Raw genomic sequence first — 13007 nt, 5'->3', positions numbered from 1 at the left:
GGGAACGTGCCCCTGGCAACACGGGCCCCTCACCTTTGGTGACATGTGGGAATGTGCCCCTGGCAGCACGGGCCCCTCACCTTCAGTGACACATGGGAACATGCTCCTGGCAACACGGGCCCCTCACCTTCGGTGACACATGGGAACATGTTCCTGGCAACACGGGCCCCTCACCTTCGGTGACACGTGGGAACATGCCCCTGGCAACACGGGCCCCTCACCTTTGGTGACACGTGGGAATATGCCCCTGGCAGCACGGGCCCCTCACCTTCGGTGACACGTGGGAATATGCCCCTGGCAGCACGGGCCCCTCACCTTCGGTGACACATGGGAACATGCTCCTGGCAACACGGGCCCCTCACCTTCGGTGACACGTGGGAACATGCCCCTGGCAACACGGGCCTCTCACCTTCGGTGACACGTGAGAACGTGCCCCTGGCAGCACCTTTACAAAACCCTTGCAGTTGGTCCTCAAGACACTGTCCAGGACAGTGAGGCCCTTGGTTCCTGCTCTACCTGATAAGATTCTTTTACTTCCTCAGCCAATGCAGCACTGTGGCCTCACAGCCCTGGGGCTTGTTTCAGAGCCGGGCTGCAGGCTGGGTCCCTGTCTGGAGGTCGATTGGCCTTTAACTCGCAGGATTGGGTTATTTATGATGAAAACTCTTGGCAGATTCAAAACCCATGGGAGGGTTTGGGCTGCACAGAGGTGACATGCATCCTTCCCTGAGGTGTCCCTCTCAGGTGCACGGGGACCCCACGTGTGGCCACCGCAGACACTGACACCATGGGTCCTCATGGGAAGTGGCGTGGGGCCCGCACAGTCAGGGGCGTCCCTCTCAGGTGCACCGGGGCCCCACATGTGGTCACCGCGGACACCGACACCACAGGTCCTCAGGCGAAGTGGCGTGGGGCCCACACAGCCAGGAGCTGGGAGCCGCTCCCTCCACCCCCAGGCCGCCACCGGGCCTGGTGCAGCCCCGTCCACGTCCCAAGTCCTGACAGCTGTTCGTGGTCTTCACTCTCCCTTGATTCTGTGTGGTCCATTTGTTGTCTGGCCATGAGTTTCTGAATCACCTGAAAGCGTCTCCACTGATGGGACCTGTGGGGCAAGTGGGGCCTCGCTCACCTGCCCGGATTTCAGAGTCAGGGTGGGTGGGAAGAGGCTGCAGGTCGGAGTCACTGTTTTGAAGGCAGGGGAAATACTGAACCCAAAGTGAGGCCTCAGGAGCCCCACACGACGGCTTTGGAGGGGCGCATTGCCGCCCCCACATCAGGGCCACCCCCTCCCCGCCGCCCCCACGTCAGGAGGGCCGCCCCCTCCCTGTCTTCAGGGCGGTCATGAAAGGCAGCAAGCCGTGACTGACGTAGACTGCTTCCTACGTAGACTGGCTTTTGGTGAATTGCTTTTGGTCACCTTTTAGAGCTTTCTTTTGTTGTTTGAATTTCTTGGGATTAATATTTCCCAAAAGTGTTTACTCAGTTGGCTGATTACATTTTCAAAACCTTAGTAACTAGTGGACCTCTTACTGGGGGCCAGACACATAACTCTTTGATTCTTTTGCTTTAAGAAACTTGGTGTCGGAAGCATCAAAGCTGAACTGTTTCCCTCCCGCCCCCTGAACTGGCCAGCTCAGCTCTGCCCGCCCAGAGCAAGTGGGCACGGTTCCCCTGGTTTCCCTTCCGCTCGCTGAACTGGCCAGCTCAGCTCTGCCCGCCCAGAGCAAGTGGGCACGGTTCCCCTGGTTTCCCTCCCGCTCACTGACCTGGCCAGCTCAGCTCTGCCCGCCCAGAGCAAGTGGGCACGGTTCCCCTGGTTTCCCTCCCGCTCACTGACCTGGCCAGCTCAGCTCTGCCTGCCTAGAGGAAGTGGGTTCGGCTCCCCTGGGGCTCCTGGTGCCCTGGGAGGGTTGGCCTTTTGTCCTAGGATGGAGACAGGTGGAGAGGCATATGAGGGGAAGCTTCTACCGGAGTGTCCTTGTCATGCTGGAGGGTGGCGGCGGGTGCTGAGCCGCGGTGCAGCCAGGTCGCGGTCTGACAGGGTCTCTCTCTCTACTTCTCTCTAGGCCTACACAATCCAGGGACAGTATGCCATCCCTCACCCGGATGTGAGTCTTCACTTTGTCTTCCTCTCACCTTTCTCTTCTCATGGTTGTTTACCTACCTGCATGCTGCTGTTAATTGCTACTAACATTAATATTACACAATAATATTAATCAACTTCTCAGCGTTCCTGACCTGTGTCGTATCCATATGACCTCAAATAACCTTTTAACCTCTTAGCACTAATTCTGCTTGTGTTGAGGACTTGGCCTGATGTCAAATTGTCTCGATTCTGCCGCAGTCCTGGGTTTTCCTCCCTCCCACCGGGCCTGGGAGGGAACTGAGACGGGCTCTGTCCCCGTGCAGGGCGGCGAGGATGCGCTCACCGCCACAGGCAGGTGTCAATGGCACTTTCTGTGCCTCTAAGAAGTTGGGCGACATTATCAAACAGGCCACAAAGATACCTTGGCAAGGACATTTGAGGGCCTGGTGAAATTAACTCTCCCCTTTCAGAGTCCACATGGAAATGTAGGGTCCATCTACGCACAGAGATCCGGGCTGTGGAAAGCCAGTGGAACAGGCCTTTGTCTTCATTCCAGAGTCAGTGGGATGCCAGGCGGGCATCAGCGTCCTTGGCCCGGGCCGTGCAGAGCGGGGTACCATGTGGCTCCGTGACTGGTGGCTCCGACACCTCTCTCCTGCTCCTGCTGGGTCTAGGTGTAATTCCAGTGATGGAGGAAGAAGACACCCTCAGATAAACTGTTGGAGGGGAACCCTGGGCTGCTCTGGGCTGTGCGGCTCTGAGCCCTTAGGGGCCAAGAGATAAAAGGTGCAAACTGTGAGGAAAGGGCCTCTTTGGAGGCGGCTTTAGGGCCCCAGGGAGTGAGGGCTGCACTGGTAGGCGCTGGGGAGAGGAGAGACGGCCCCACTGGAAGTGCTTCGTTTGTCAGCAGATGGGGCAGACCTGGAGTTGGTTCTGAGGAGGTTTCTCTTCTCTAAACCATTTTGAATGGTTGCCCAGCTCAGCAGCTGCTCCTCGTAACACATTTCCGGGCCGTTCGCTGTTCCCTGTGAACTGCGAGAGGCACCTCTGAGCTGGATGGGAGGCGGCCACCAGGTGAGCGGGCTGCTCAGGAGCCTTCAAACCCTGATGCTTTTGAGTTGGGGGCAGGGACGTCCATCTGAGTGAGATGAGAAGGCAGGTCAGGAGTGTTTTTAAGAGTTAACGATCATTAAATAAGTCTGCTATAGAGATGCAATTTACTATCATTGCAGGAAAATTTATATTGAATGGAGAATAGATAACAATAGTTATTCCATTAAAGGCAACACATGAATCAAATGGTAGAGAAACGCTGATCAAGAAAAGCCTTTCACCACCTGCCCCAGAGGCCACTGTTAGTGGTTCCTGGCTTCAGACTTTTGGTGATGCTGCTGTAGCTACATCAAGGACGTCTCATCCTGGGGTCAGCTGTAGACACCAGTGCCTGTCCCCACCAGGAAGCCGGGCTGTGGCCACCACACGCCGGAAGGCACTGTTGGGGCCGCCCAGCAGCAGTGTTGGGCAGAAGCAGAGGTGTGTGTGCGTGTGTGTGGCAGGGGTGCGGGGGCAGGTGTGATGCCTCCTAACGGAAAGCCTGTGTGAAGGAAAATGAAGATGGAAGCCAGGGGAGTCAGAGCTGACTTTCTGGGATGGCCCAGTTCCATTTCAGACTCAGGACAGGTGGTCATGCACATCTAGAGATACACGTGTGCAGAGGCAGGTTCCAGACGGGGCGGGGGGCTGCTTGACTTTGCAAAGCTCTGGAACCCAAAGGAAAGGCAATGTGTGGCACCCATGGTAAAGGGAAGGTTAGTCGATGGGGTCAGGGTTTGTCTTTCCCCAGACAGTAACCCTGAAGTTGGATGATCAGACCTGCAGGGACCCTCTGGTGACACCTTAAGGGTTTCCCGTGGCCACAGAGCCAAACGTTCTCACCGCGGCCTTTGGCTGAGCACCCGTCTGAGCCAGAATGCTTATGGTCTGAAATTCTCAGAGGCTGTGGCTGTGTGCACACGGTGGGACCGCAGGACCCTGATGTGTGGCTATTGGCGTTTACATCGATCGGTGACTTTGCTCTTTCTCATGTGACTGTCTCAGTGTCTCTTATAAATGGGTAGTTGTGCAGATTGTTTCAAATTAGTTTAAACTAATATATAACTAACTGTTAAGTGAACTGCCTCAGTGCATATGGTAATGATTTGAGATACCTGGTGCTATGGTTTAAATGTGTCTGTTCTTCCACAATTTCTGTGTTGGAACCTAATCACCAAGATGATGGTATTAGAGGGTGGGGGGTCCCAGGGCTGGGGAGTGATTGGGTCATGAGAGCTCCACCCTCGTGAACAGCATTGGTCCCTATAACAGAGGCTTCAGATAACAGAGGCTTCAGAGGAGTGGCCTCCCTTCCATCCCTCCTGCCATGTGAGGACAAGAGCGTTCAGGCACCATATTGAAAGCAGAGACTGGGCCCTTCCTATACACCCAACCAGCCAGCACTTTGATCTCCAGTTTCCAGCCCCGTAACTGTGAGACACATTTATGCTGTTTCTGAATTGCCCAGTCTAAGGCATTTTGTCATAGCAGCAGGAGTGGACTAAAGCACTTGGTTCTCTCCTGTGAAATAGCTCTCTGTGGAAGACATTCTGTTTCTACATCTGTGTCGTGAGATTTGCAGAGCATTAATAGAAGACTGGAAGCTTCCATAGTGCTTTTGTTGCAGGCACGTAAAATTGAAGACTTGGACAATCACTTAATAATTCATTAAACACAAAAATAAAATGATTATTTAGTGACATATGTAACAGGAAGCAATTTTTATCTGAGCTTGGTATTTAGTAGAAATCTTTAAAGCTTCAATTTCTTACAATATCAATATAATTATAGAATATATAGTTTTAATTTATAATATAATTGAATACAAAGTTTATTTATACCACAGTGGCGGCTTATGGACAGATACTAGAGTCATTTTTTAGCAATGTGATATTTGACCTGGACATGTGGGCCCATGAATAAGAAACATCAAGCGTAAGATAATACATTCCTTAGATTTGAGTCTTTCTTTATGTAAAACTAAAATATGCATGTGTTTTCTGTGCCCAATTTAAAAAGTGTTTTTAGCTTGTTTTTATTTAAGAATCATTGGGGCTAGGCATGGTGGCTTAGGCTGGGTGTGGTGGCTCAAGCCCGTCATCCCAGCCCTTTGGGAGGCTGAGGCAGGTGGATCACTTGAGCTCAGGAGTTTGAGACAAGCCTGGCCAACATGGCAAGACCCCGTCTCTAACAAAACTACAAAAAAATTTAGCCGGATGTGGTGGCACACGCTTGTAGTCCCAACTACTCGGGAGACTGAGGCGAGAGGATTGCTTGAGCCCGGGAGGTGGAGGTTGCAGTGAGCCAAGATCATCCCACTGCACTCCAGCCTGGGCCAGAGAGTGAGACCCCATTTCAAAAAAAAAAAAAAAAGGAGTAATTGGCACTGATCTGCCTTTGCCCACTTTTCTCCAGCTCCTCGCATGCCACGTACATCGTTTTACCCACATGCTCCTCGAGGCTTATTGTGCTCTGGATGTGCAGGTTTTGAAGAGGCTCAAAGCCACGCTACAGGGGGAAGGACTTTGGAGGACTGCAGTCAGGCTCTCCAGTGTGGCCACTCGTCAGCCCTGGAGGATATCCATATGACTCTGTGTGTCCTGCCTGGGTCAGGTCAAGTGCAGTTTCAGAAACGAGAAAGAGAAACAGCACCTGAGACCTGGGACCTCAGAGCAGAGCCCAGAGCGCCCACGCCTGGACAGACCGCTTGACTCTCACCCAGCACATCTGCACCTTTAATTACAGCAGGGAAGTTACACCAGGAAGGAACTGGTTTTTCTGGAAGAAATGAGTGAACTTCAAAAATACCCTCGTAGGCCAGGTACAGTAACTGTCTCCTGTGATCCCAGCACTTTGAGAGGCCAAGGTGGGAGGATTGCTTGAGCCCAGGAGTTCGAGACCAGCTTGGACAAAAGAGCAAGACCCCATCTCTACAAAAAAATACAAAAATTAGCTGGTTGTGGTGGCACACACCTGTAGGCCCAGCTACTCAGGAGGCTGAGGTGGGGCGGTTACCTGAGCCCCGGAGGTCGAGACTGTAGTGAGCAGAGATTGCTCCACCGCACTCCAGCCTGGGTGACAGAGCAAGACTCTATCTCAAAAAAGAAAAAATACCATCATATATACGAATCTTTATTTCTAGTCTTCCAGGTCTCCTAACCACTCCCTTACTTAACGTCCCCATCATTTAAAGGGGATTTTGAAAACAAGCAAAAATAAAAACATGTTAGAGTTGACGAAGAATTTGCCATGTAGGCTATTTTAGATGAGCCTTGCACCAACCCTGTGAAGCAGATCTCGGGACCGTGGGCCCAGTTCCACATACAAGCAAGTGGAAGCTCTGAGAGGTGCCTTGGCCAGAGCTAAGGAGCCAGGGAATGGGAGGGCTTGGCACAGCCGCCCAGGCAGCTGAAATGAGCAGCAGATGTGCAGCAATGCTGGGAATCAAGTGGACACCAGTATCTGCTAAGAAGCTGGTTCTTCAGTGAAAGAGTCGTGGGGAAATTGTAGAAACATGTCGTCGTAAGAGGAACCCAGGGATAGGAGGCATGGCCAGATCTGTTGCTGGGTGCAGCCCTTCATCCCAGCTGTGCAATCCCCGGGACTCTGTTGGTGCCATGCATTTCCCCTGGACACATGAAGAGCGCACGTGGACTCTCGTGACAATCTCGCGTACCTGCAGAGATTTGGACAGATTGTTGCAGAGTGCTTTCTCCTCCCACTTGTTCTGTGTCTCCCTCTAGAACCCTGTAGGGAGGTGGGTGAGGGGCCCCCTCACTGTAGAGAGAGAGTAGTCAGTGCCGCGTGCCCTGGGCACCTGCTGAGAGGTCCAGCCTCTCTCGCTCTGAAGCCTGACACCTTCCAAGACCCTGCGGCTGCAAGTGGTGCAGAGACTTGCCCATGGCCCCACCTGCTGTCAGAGCTGTGCTACTGCAGCCACTCCTCATGAAACAAGAGGCCCAGGCAACCCTCACTGTTGGCTGGAGTTCCATCTTCCCTTTCTTGGAACACCCCATCCTCTGCAGGGCCCCAGTGGCACGGCTCTCACACACCGTTCCTCCCAGCTTGCCTTTCTCAGAAGGGCAAGGGCTTACGTTTTTACAGGATCCTCGGGTGACTCACTGGCCCGTGGAGGTCTGAGAAATACTGGTCAGGAGGCCTGAGAAGGAAGAACATGCATCCAGTTGGAAGCCCAGGGGAAACATGGAATGAAGAGAGAAAATTCCAAGAGACACAAAGAAAACCTTCCAAAATTAGAAACCATCCTCATATTCAGAAACCCCAACAATTCCCAAACAGAATAAACAAAGAGAAATCCATCTTAGAAATATTGAAGCCAGACTATATAACACCAAAGACCAAAATCAAATCTTAAAAGTAATCAGAGAAAATATGACAGAGGAACAACAGTGAGAAATTTGGTGACTTCTCATCAGTAACTTTAGAAGCCAGCAGATGTTGGTATAATCAAAGAAAATAGTTGCCAGCATAAAATTCCATCTCAAGGGAGGATCTTCCAAGGACCTACATGTAGCCATTTGTAGACAAACTGATCTGACCAGCAGGCCCCAGCACATGATCTTCTGATGGATGCCCTGTGGGAAGAAGGAAAATTGTCCCAGAAGGAAGGCTGGAAATGCAAAGAAAAGTGTGCACATTTGGTAAACATACATCATCTGTGAACTCACCGATGCCTTTACCTGATTCACAGGATTGATACAACAGTGGAGTGGGTAGAAACAGTACACATAAGATCAGGTGTGCGCGAGGAGATGCGAACACCCGCAGCAGTCGAGTGGGTAAAAACACACGTAAGATCAGGTGTGCGTGAGGAGATGCGAACACCCGGAACAGTCGAGTGGATACAAACAGTACATGTAAGATCAGGTGTGCGCGAGGAGATGTGAACATCCGCAGGTCTCTGTCTCATTCCACTGCAGGGTGAAGACACTGAGTGTAGACTCTCAACGCACATGTTAAAATTTCAGTGGCCACTAACAACAAAGGAGTCCGATACGTAACCTCTGTGACAGGACGGGAAACAAGTGAGGGGGAAATTATTAATCCAAAAGAAGAAAAGGAGTGAAATCAAAAAGAAACCCTGGAAAAGCAGGGCAATTAGAAAACAAGTGTCAAAAATTAGTCTAAACATGTGGATGATGGTGATCAAAGTAAAATTATGAAATTCTAGTTAAGAAGCAAAGGCTGCCAGACTGTATTTTTAAACTGAACAAATAGGCAAACCAACAAGCAAAAATAATTTTGTTGTTTTTTTTTCTTTCAAGAGATACACTTAAAGCATAAGGACCCAGAAAAAAATGAAAGAATGGAAAAAGGCTAAGGAATAGGCAACAAAATTAACTGGTGTACCAATATTAACATCAGTAGGGGAAAAAAACAAGACTTTAAGAGAAAAACTTTAATCATTACATGTTGATAGAAAAGTCAGCTCACAAGAAGATATTTCAAAATTTATGCATGCCTAAAACATAGCTTTAAAATATGTAAAGAAAATAATTGACAAAACATAGAGAATTTGACAGACATTATAGCAAAAACTTGGCACACCTCTCTTTCCATGAGTGATAGGTCAAGTAGACAAGTGTGAAGAAGGCATCAACAGAACTATCCGTGATCCTGACGTAACTGACGTACCTTGAACACTACACCCCCACAACTGTAGAATTCATGGAGACATTTACAAAACCTGATCACGTACCAGACCATAAAGCATATCTCATCATCTTTCAAAAATTGGAATTGTATCGTCCACACTGTCTTAGCACAAAGCAATTACAGTCATGCACCACATGACAGTTCAGCCAGCATCAGACCACATAGATGATGGTGACCCCATGAGAGTATAGTAGAACTGAGAAATTACTGTTGCCTGGAGACCTTGCAGCTGACCTGAGATTGCAGCACGTTACCCCCATGTGTGCTGCTAGTGCAAAGCCACTGAGCTGCCAGCTATCTAGCACCTGCTGTTAAGCATAGCTCATCATTCTTCATACGCTGATAAACAGCTGCTTTACTGGTTTGTGTATTACTATGCTTTTTATCATTATTTTAGTGTATTCCTTCTAATTATCTAAAAAAAATTAGCTGTAAAACAGCCTCAGGCAGGTCCTGCAGGAGGTGTCCAGAAGGAGGCACTGTGATCATCGGAGATGACTATGTCAGACTGTGTGGTTTTGGTGCAGTGGGAGACAAGTAGACTGGATGAGACCTGAGAGTCCAGGATCCCTCACACAGGAAGGAAGCCATCCACGATACTTGGACGGAACAAAGCTGCCCACAAGAGCAGAAAGGGCAGATGGCCCACACAGTGCCAGGACAGTGGGTCAACTATGTGGGGAAATTGATCTTTATTTCCTGCCATAAACAAAAATCATTTCCCATGTGTCAAGAACTCCAACACAAGACAGAAAAATTGAGCAGTTTTAGGAGAAAATATAGAAGAATGTCCGATTCTCATGTCAGGGGAGGATTTCTTAAAATGTAAGCACAGACCATAAAGGAAAATACCGGTGAGTTCAACTATATTAAATGTTAGAATACTGTTTCTTATAAGACACCATGGGAGAGAGGGGAGAAGATCTGTGCAGCAGGAATGACAGACAGGCTGGCATCTGAAATGCTGGGTGCTCTTGGGAAGTCAACAAAAATCAAGCAATAAGAAAAATGGACGAATGACAGAAACAGGCATTTTGCTGGAAATGAAATAGAATGCAGGTTAGAACCACCGTGGCGGGGACCTGTTTCTTGGCCTGAGTGATAGTTGCATGGGTGCATTTGTTTTGTGTTAATTCATTGAGTTACATCTTAACAAATGGTTGCAATTTTAGTAGTTGTCTGTGTGTTACATTCTGAGACAATGTGAAGTAGAAAAGACAGTTTACAGAGAAACATCAGTAATGGGATATTTCCCCTGCCCACCCTCCTGCCCTCCTCTCCCTCCCTCCTCTCCCTCCCTCCTCTCCCTCCCTCTCCCTCCTCTCCCTCCTCTCCCTCCCTCTCCCTCTCCTCCTTCCCCTCCTCTCCCCCCCTCCCCTCCTGCCTTCCTCTCCCTCCCTCCCCTCCTCTCCCTCTCCCTCTCCCCCTACTTCCTCCCCCTGGCCTCCTCTCCCTCCCCTCTTCTCCCTCCCTCCCCTCCTGCCTTCCTCTCCCTCCCTCCCCTCCGTTCCCTCCCTCCCTCTCCCCCTACTTCCTCCCCTCCTGCCCTCCTCTCCCTCCCTCCCTTCCTGTCGCCTGCCTACCTGACTTTCTTCCCCTTTCCTCTCAGTGATTTGGAGGTACTGGTGAGAACCAAAAGTCTCATTTTTTTACAGGGCAGAATCTTCTCAAAAAGTGGAAGGCCCCTTGGCACTTAGTCCTGTTCTCTCCTTTAAAAAATGTGGAAATTGAGTCCAAAGGAGGTGCAGTGGCTTGACTGATCCTGGGCAGAGCTAGGGTGAGCACCTGCCCATCGTCTCCACAGATGCTCCCCGAGCACCGCCCTGTGCTAGTCCAGACCTCCCTAGGACGTCCCCTACATTTGTAGGTGGGGAGGAGAGAGATTTATTTGCTAGTGTGGTCATTTCTTCGTAAAAAGCCAAAAACATATTGGGAGACTTTTTTGTCATCCACAGCCACAGTTGCTGCTCACTCACATCCATTCCCTCACTTTATAGTTCAAGGAACTGAGGCCTGGAGACACCAGGCCTTCTATCGCCACAGCAACCGGCTGGGCCATCTTGGAGCTGACTCCAACCCCTGTAGAGCCCAGGGGGTGCCCCTCCCCTGTACCCCATTCCCTGGCCACAGGGCAGCTCCTGAGCCCCACTGGGAGTCAGGGGTTTGTGGATCCCATCTGTGCCATCCAGCGTCCGATGACTGGATGAATTCACCAGGAGTGTCTCACCCCACCATGGGCGATCTTGCCTGCAGTCCTCCTACCCGGCCTGGGACACCTGCAGTCTTTCCTGACGTGCCCTGTCCAGGTGGGGCGCCTTCACTAGGACCCCAGATATGCCTGCTTCTTCCTGCTGTCCCTGCAGGGCCTCACGTCTCTCCAGGAGGTAGACTGTCCCGGTGTAAGTACTCACCAGATGTGTCTGCAATGGCAGGTGCTCAGGGAGCAAAGTCAGGCTGCGGCGACAAACACCCTACAATCTCATGGCTCTCCGCTGAACACAGAGGTGTGCCAGAGGCCACGGGCTTGCCATGGGGACCAGACCCTATCCTGTGGGAGCAAGAAGAGGCCAGACGGGCTGCAGCCCACCAGACGGCCCCCTCCTGCCAGGCCTGCCCTGCCCCCCAGCCCAGCACCTGGCTGCAAGGCCAGGCGTTGGGGAGGGGCAGGGCTGGGGAGCAGCCCCCCATCCTCCCAGGGTACTAGGTACTGAGGAAGGGGCCTTTACTTTGACTCTGGGTGAACTCTTAGGGGAGGACTCCCTGCTCCTGGGAGGCCAAGTGCACACCCACCCAGGAGTGCGCAGCTGGGAAGGTGCTGGGACCACAGTCGCCGCCTTCCTGACTGCTCCCTGGTGTCAGGGAACCCAGGTTCCAGGGGTGGCCAGGGCAAGCATGGGGGTCTGGTCAGGTGCTCAGCAGCCGGCCTTCTCACATGGGGACAGCAGCTCTGCTCCGAGCGCCCACACCCCCAAGCACTGGTGGCCTCTGTGGCAGGTTCTGCCACCCACACTCTGTGCAGTGAGGAAGCTGAGCTGCCTGCCTGGCTGTGGGTCGCAGGAGTCCACACACAGCCACACTGGGATGCGTTTGGGCTGAATGTTCTGAAGGGAAAATGCTGGGGAGGTGGTGCCCTCCCCGAATGTGCCGCCTCCCCTGCCTGCCAGCACCACAGAGGAGCTTTGCCTGGTGCCCTCCTGAGCCCCAGGACACCCCCTGCACACCCATCCTTGATGGGAGAGCCAGGCCTGAGGAGCCCCATGCCCTCTGCTGAGCAGCCCTTGGCTCTCCAAAGGGTGGAAGAATTTTGAGTCTCACCTTGCCACATACCGTTATCTTCTGCTATTTTTAGTTTTTATTTAAGAAATGAGTCTCGGCCGGGCGCGGTGGCTCAAGCCTGTAATCCCAGCACTTTGGGAGGCCGAGACGGGCGGAACACGAGGTCAGGAGATCGAGACCATCCTGGCTAACACAGTGAAACCCCGTCTCTACTAAAAAATACAAAAAAAATAGCCGGGCGAGGTGGCGGGCGCCTGTAGTCCCAGCTACTCGGGAGGCTGAGGCAGGAGAATGGCGCAAACCCGGGAGGCGGAGCTTGCAGTGAGCTGAGATCCAGCCACTGCACTCCAGCCTGGGCGACAGAGCCAGACTCCGTCTCAAAAAAAAAAAAAAAAAAAAAAAAAAAAGAAATGAGGCTCAGGTAAAATAACTTTAAAAATGGCATCAAAGCCCCCTTGAAAAGTCTTGTGGCCTGCGGATGGGAGGAGAAGGGCTGGGGGCAGCCTGCAGGGGCCAGGGGCACAGGCAGCTCCCAGCTGAGGGCCCTAGGTGTCCCTCATACCCTCCACAGAACCTTCTAGTGCTAGTGTTCTGTAATCCCAGGGAAGGCGAGACACTCTTGGAGGTGACTAAAAGGCAGGTGTGTGGCCCCTTGGGTGCTCCCCTCACCCCAGGTCGCCTCATGGGTAAAGCAAGGCCCTGCAGGGGAGGGGATTGGGCCAGGCCTAGCACAGGGTGAGACCGGGGTGAGGTGTGCAAACTCGTGCCTCTAGGATCCCACAGGGGCTAGTCGGACTTTAGTGACTAGTGACTTGGCCTTGAATCGCCTAGAAGCACAGCTGGGTTTCCTCTGTGGCTCCTGGACCCCCCCAGACAC

General features: G+C 51.9%; 1 protein-coding gene across 5 annotated transcripts in view; it reads left to right on the top strand.

The window, feature by feature from the left end:
* The window catches only part of PCBP3 (poly(rC) binding protein 3), a 284870-nt gene that overhangs the window by 257317 nt on the left and 14546 nt on the right, over positions 1 to 13007 (top strand). For all 5 annotated transcript variants that reach the window (XM_050785664.1, XM_050785665.1, XM_050785663.1 and 2 more), the window contains one exon: positions 2067 to 2108. In XM_050785664.1, the coding sequence (XP_050641621.1) occupies positions 2067 to 2108 (42 nt within the window). The remainder of the gene's footprint in view (positions 1 to 2066; positions 2109 to 13007) is intronic.

This window comes from Macaca thibetana, chromosome 3 (assembly GCF_024542745.1).
Source record: "Macaca thibetana thibetana isolate TM-01 chromosome 3, ASM2454274v1, whole genome shotgun sequence".
Lineage (NCBI taxonomy): Eukaryota > Metazoa > Chordata > Mammalia > Primates > Cercopithecidae > Macaca > Macaca thibetana.
The sequence above is the reverse complement of the archived record's forward strand: the minus strand, read 5'-3'. Positions and strand labels throughout refer to the sequence as shown.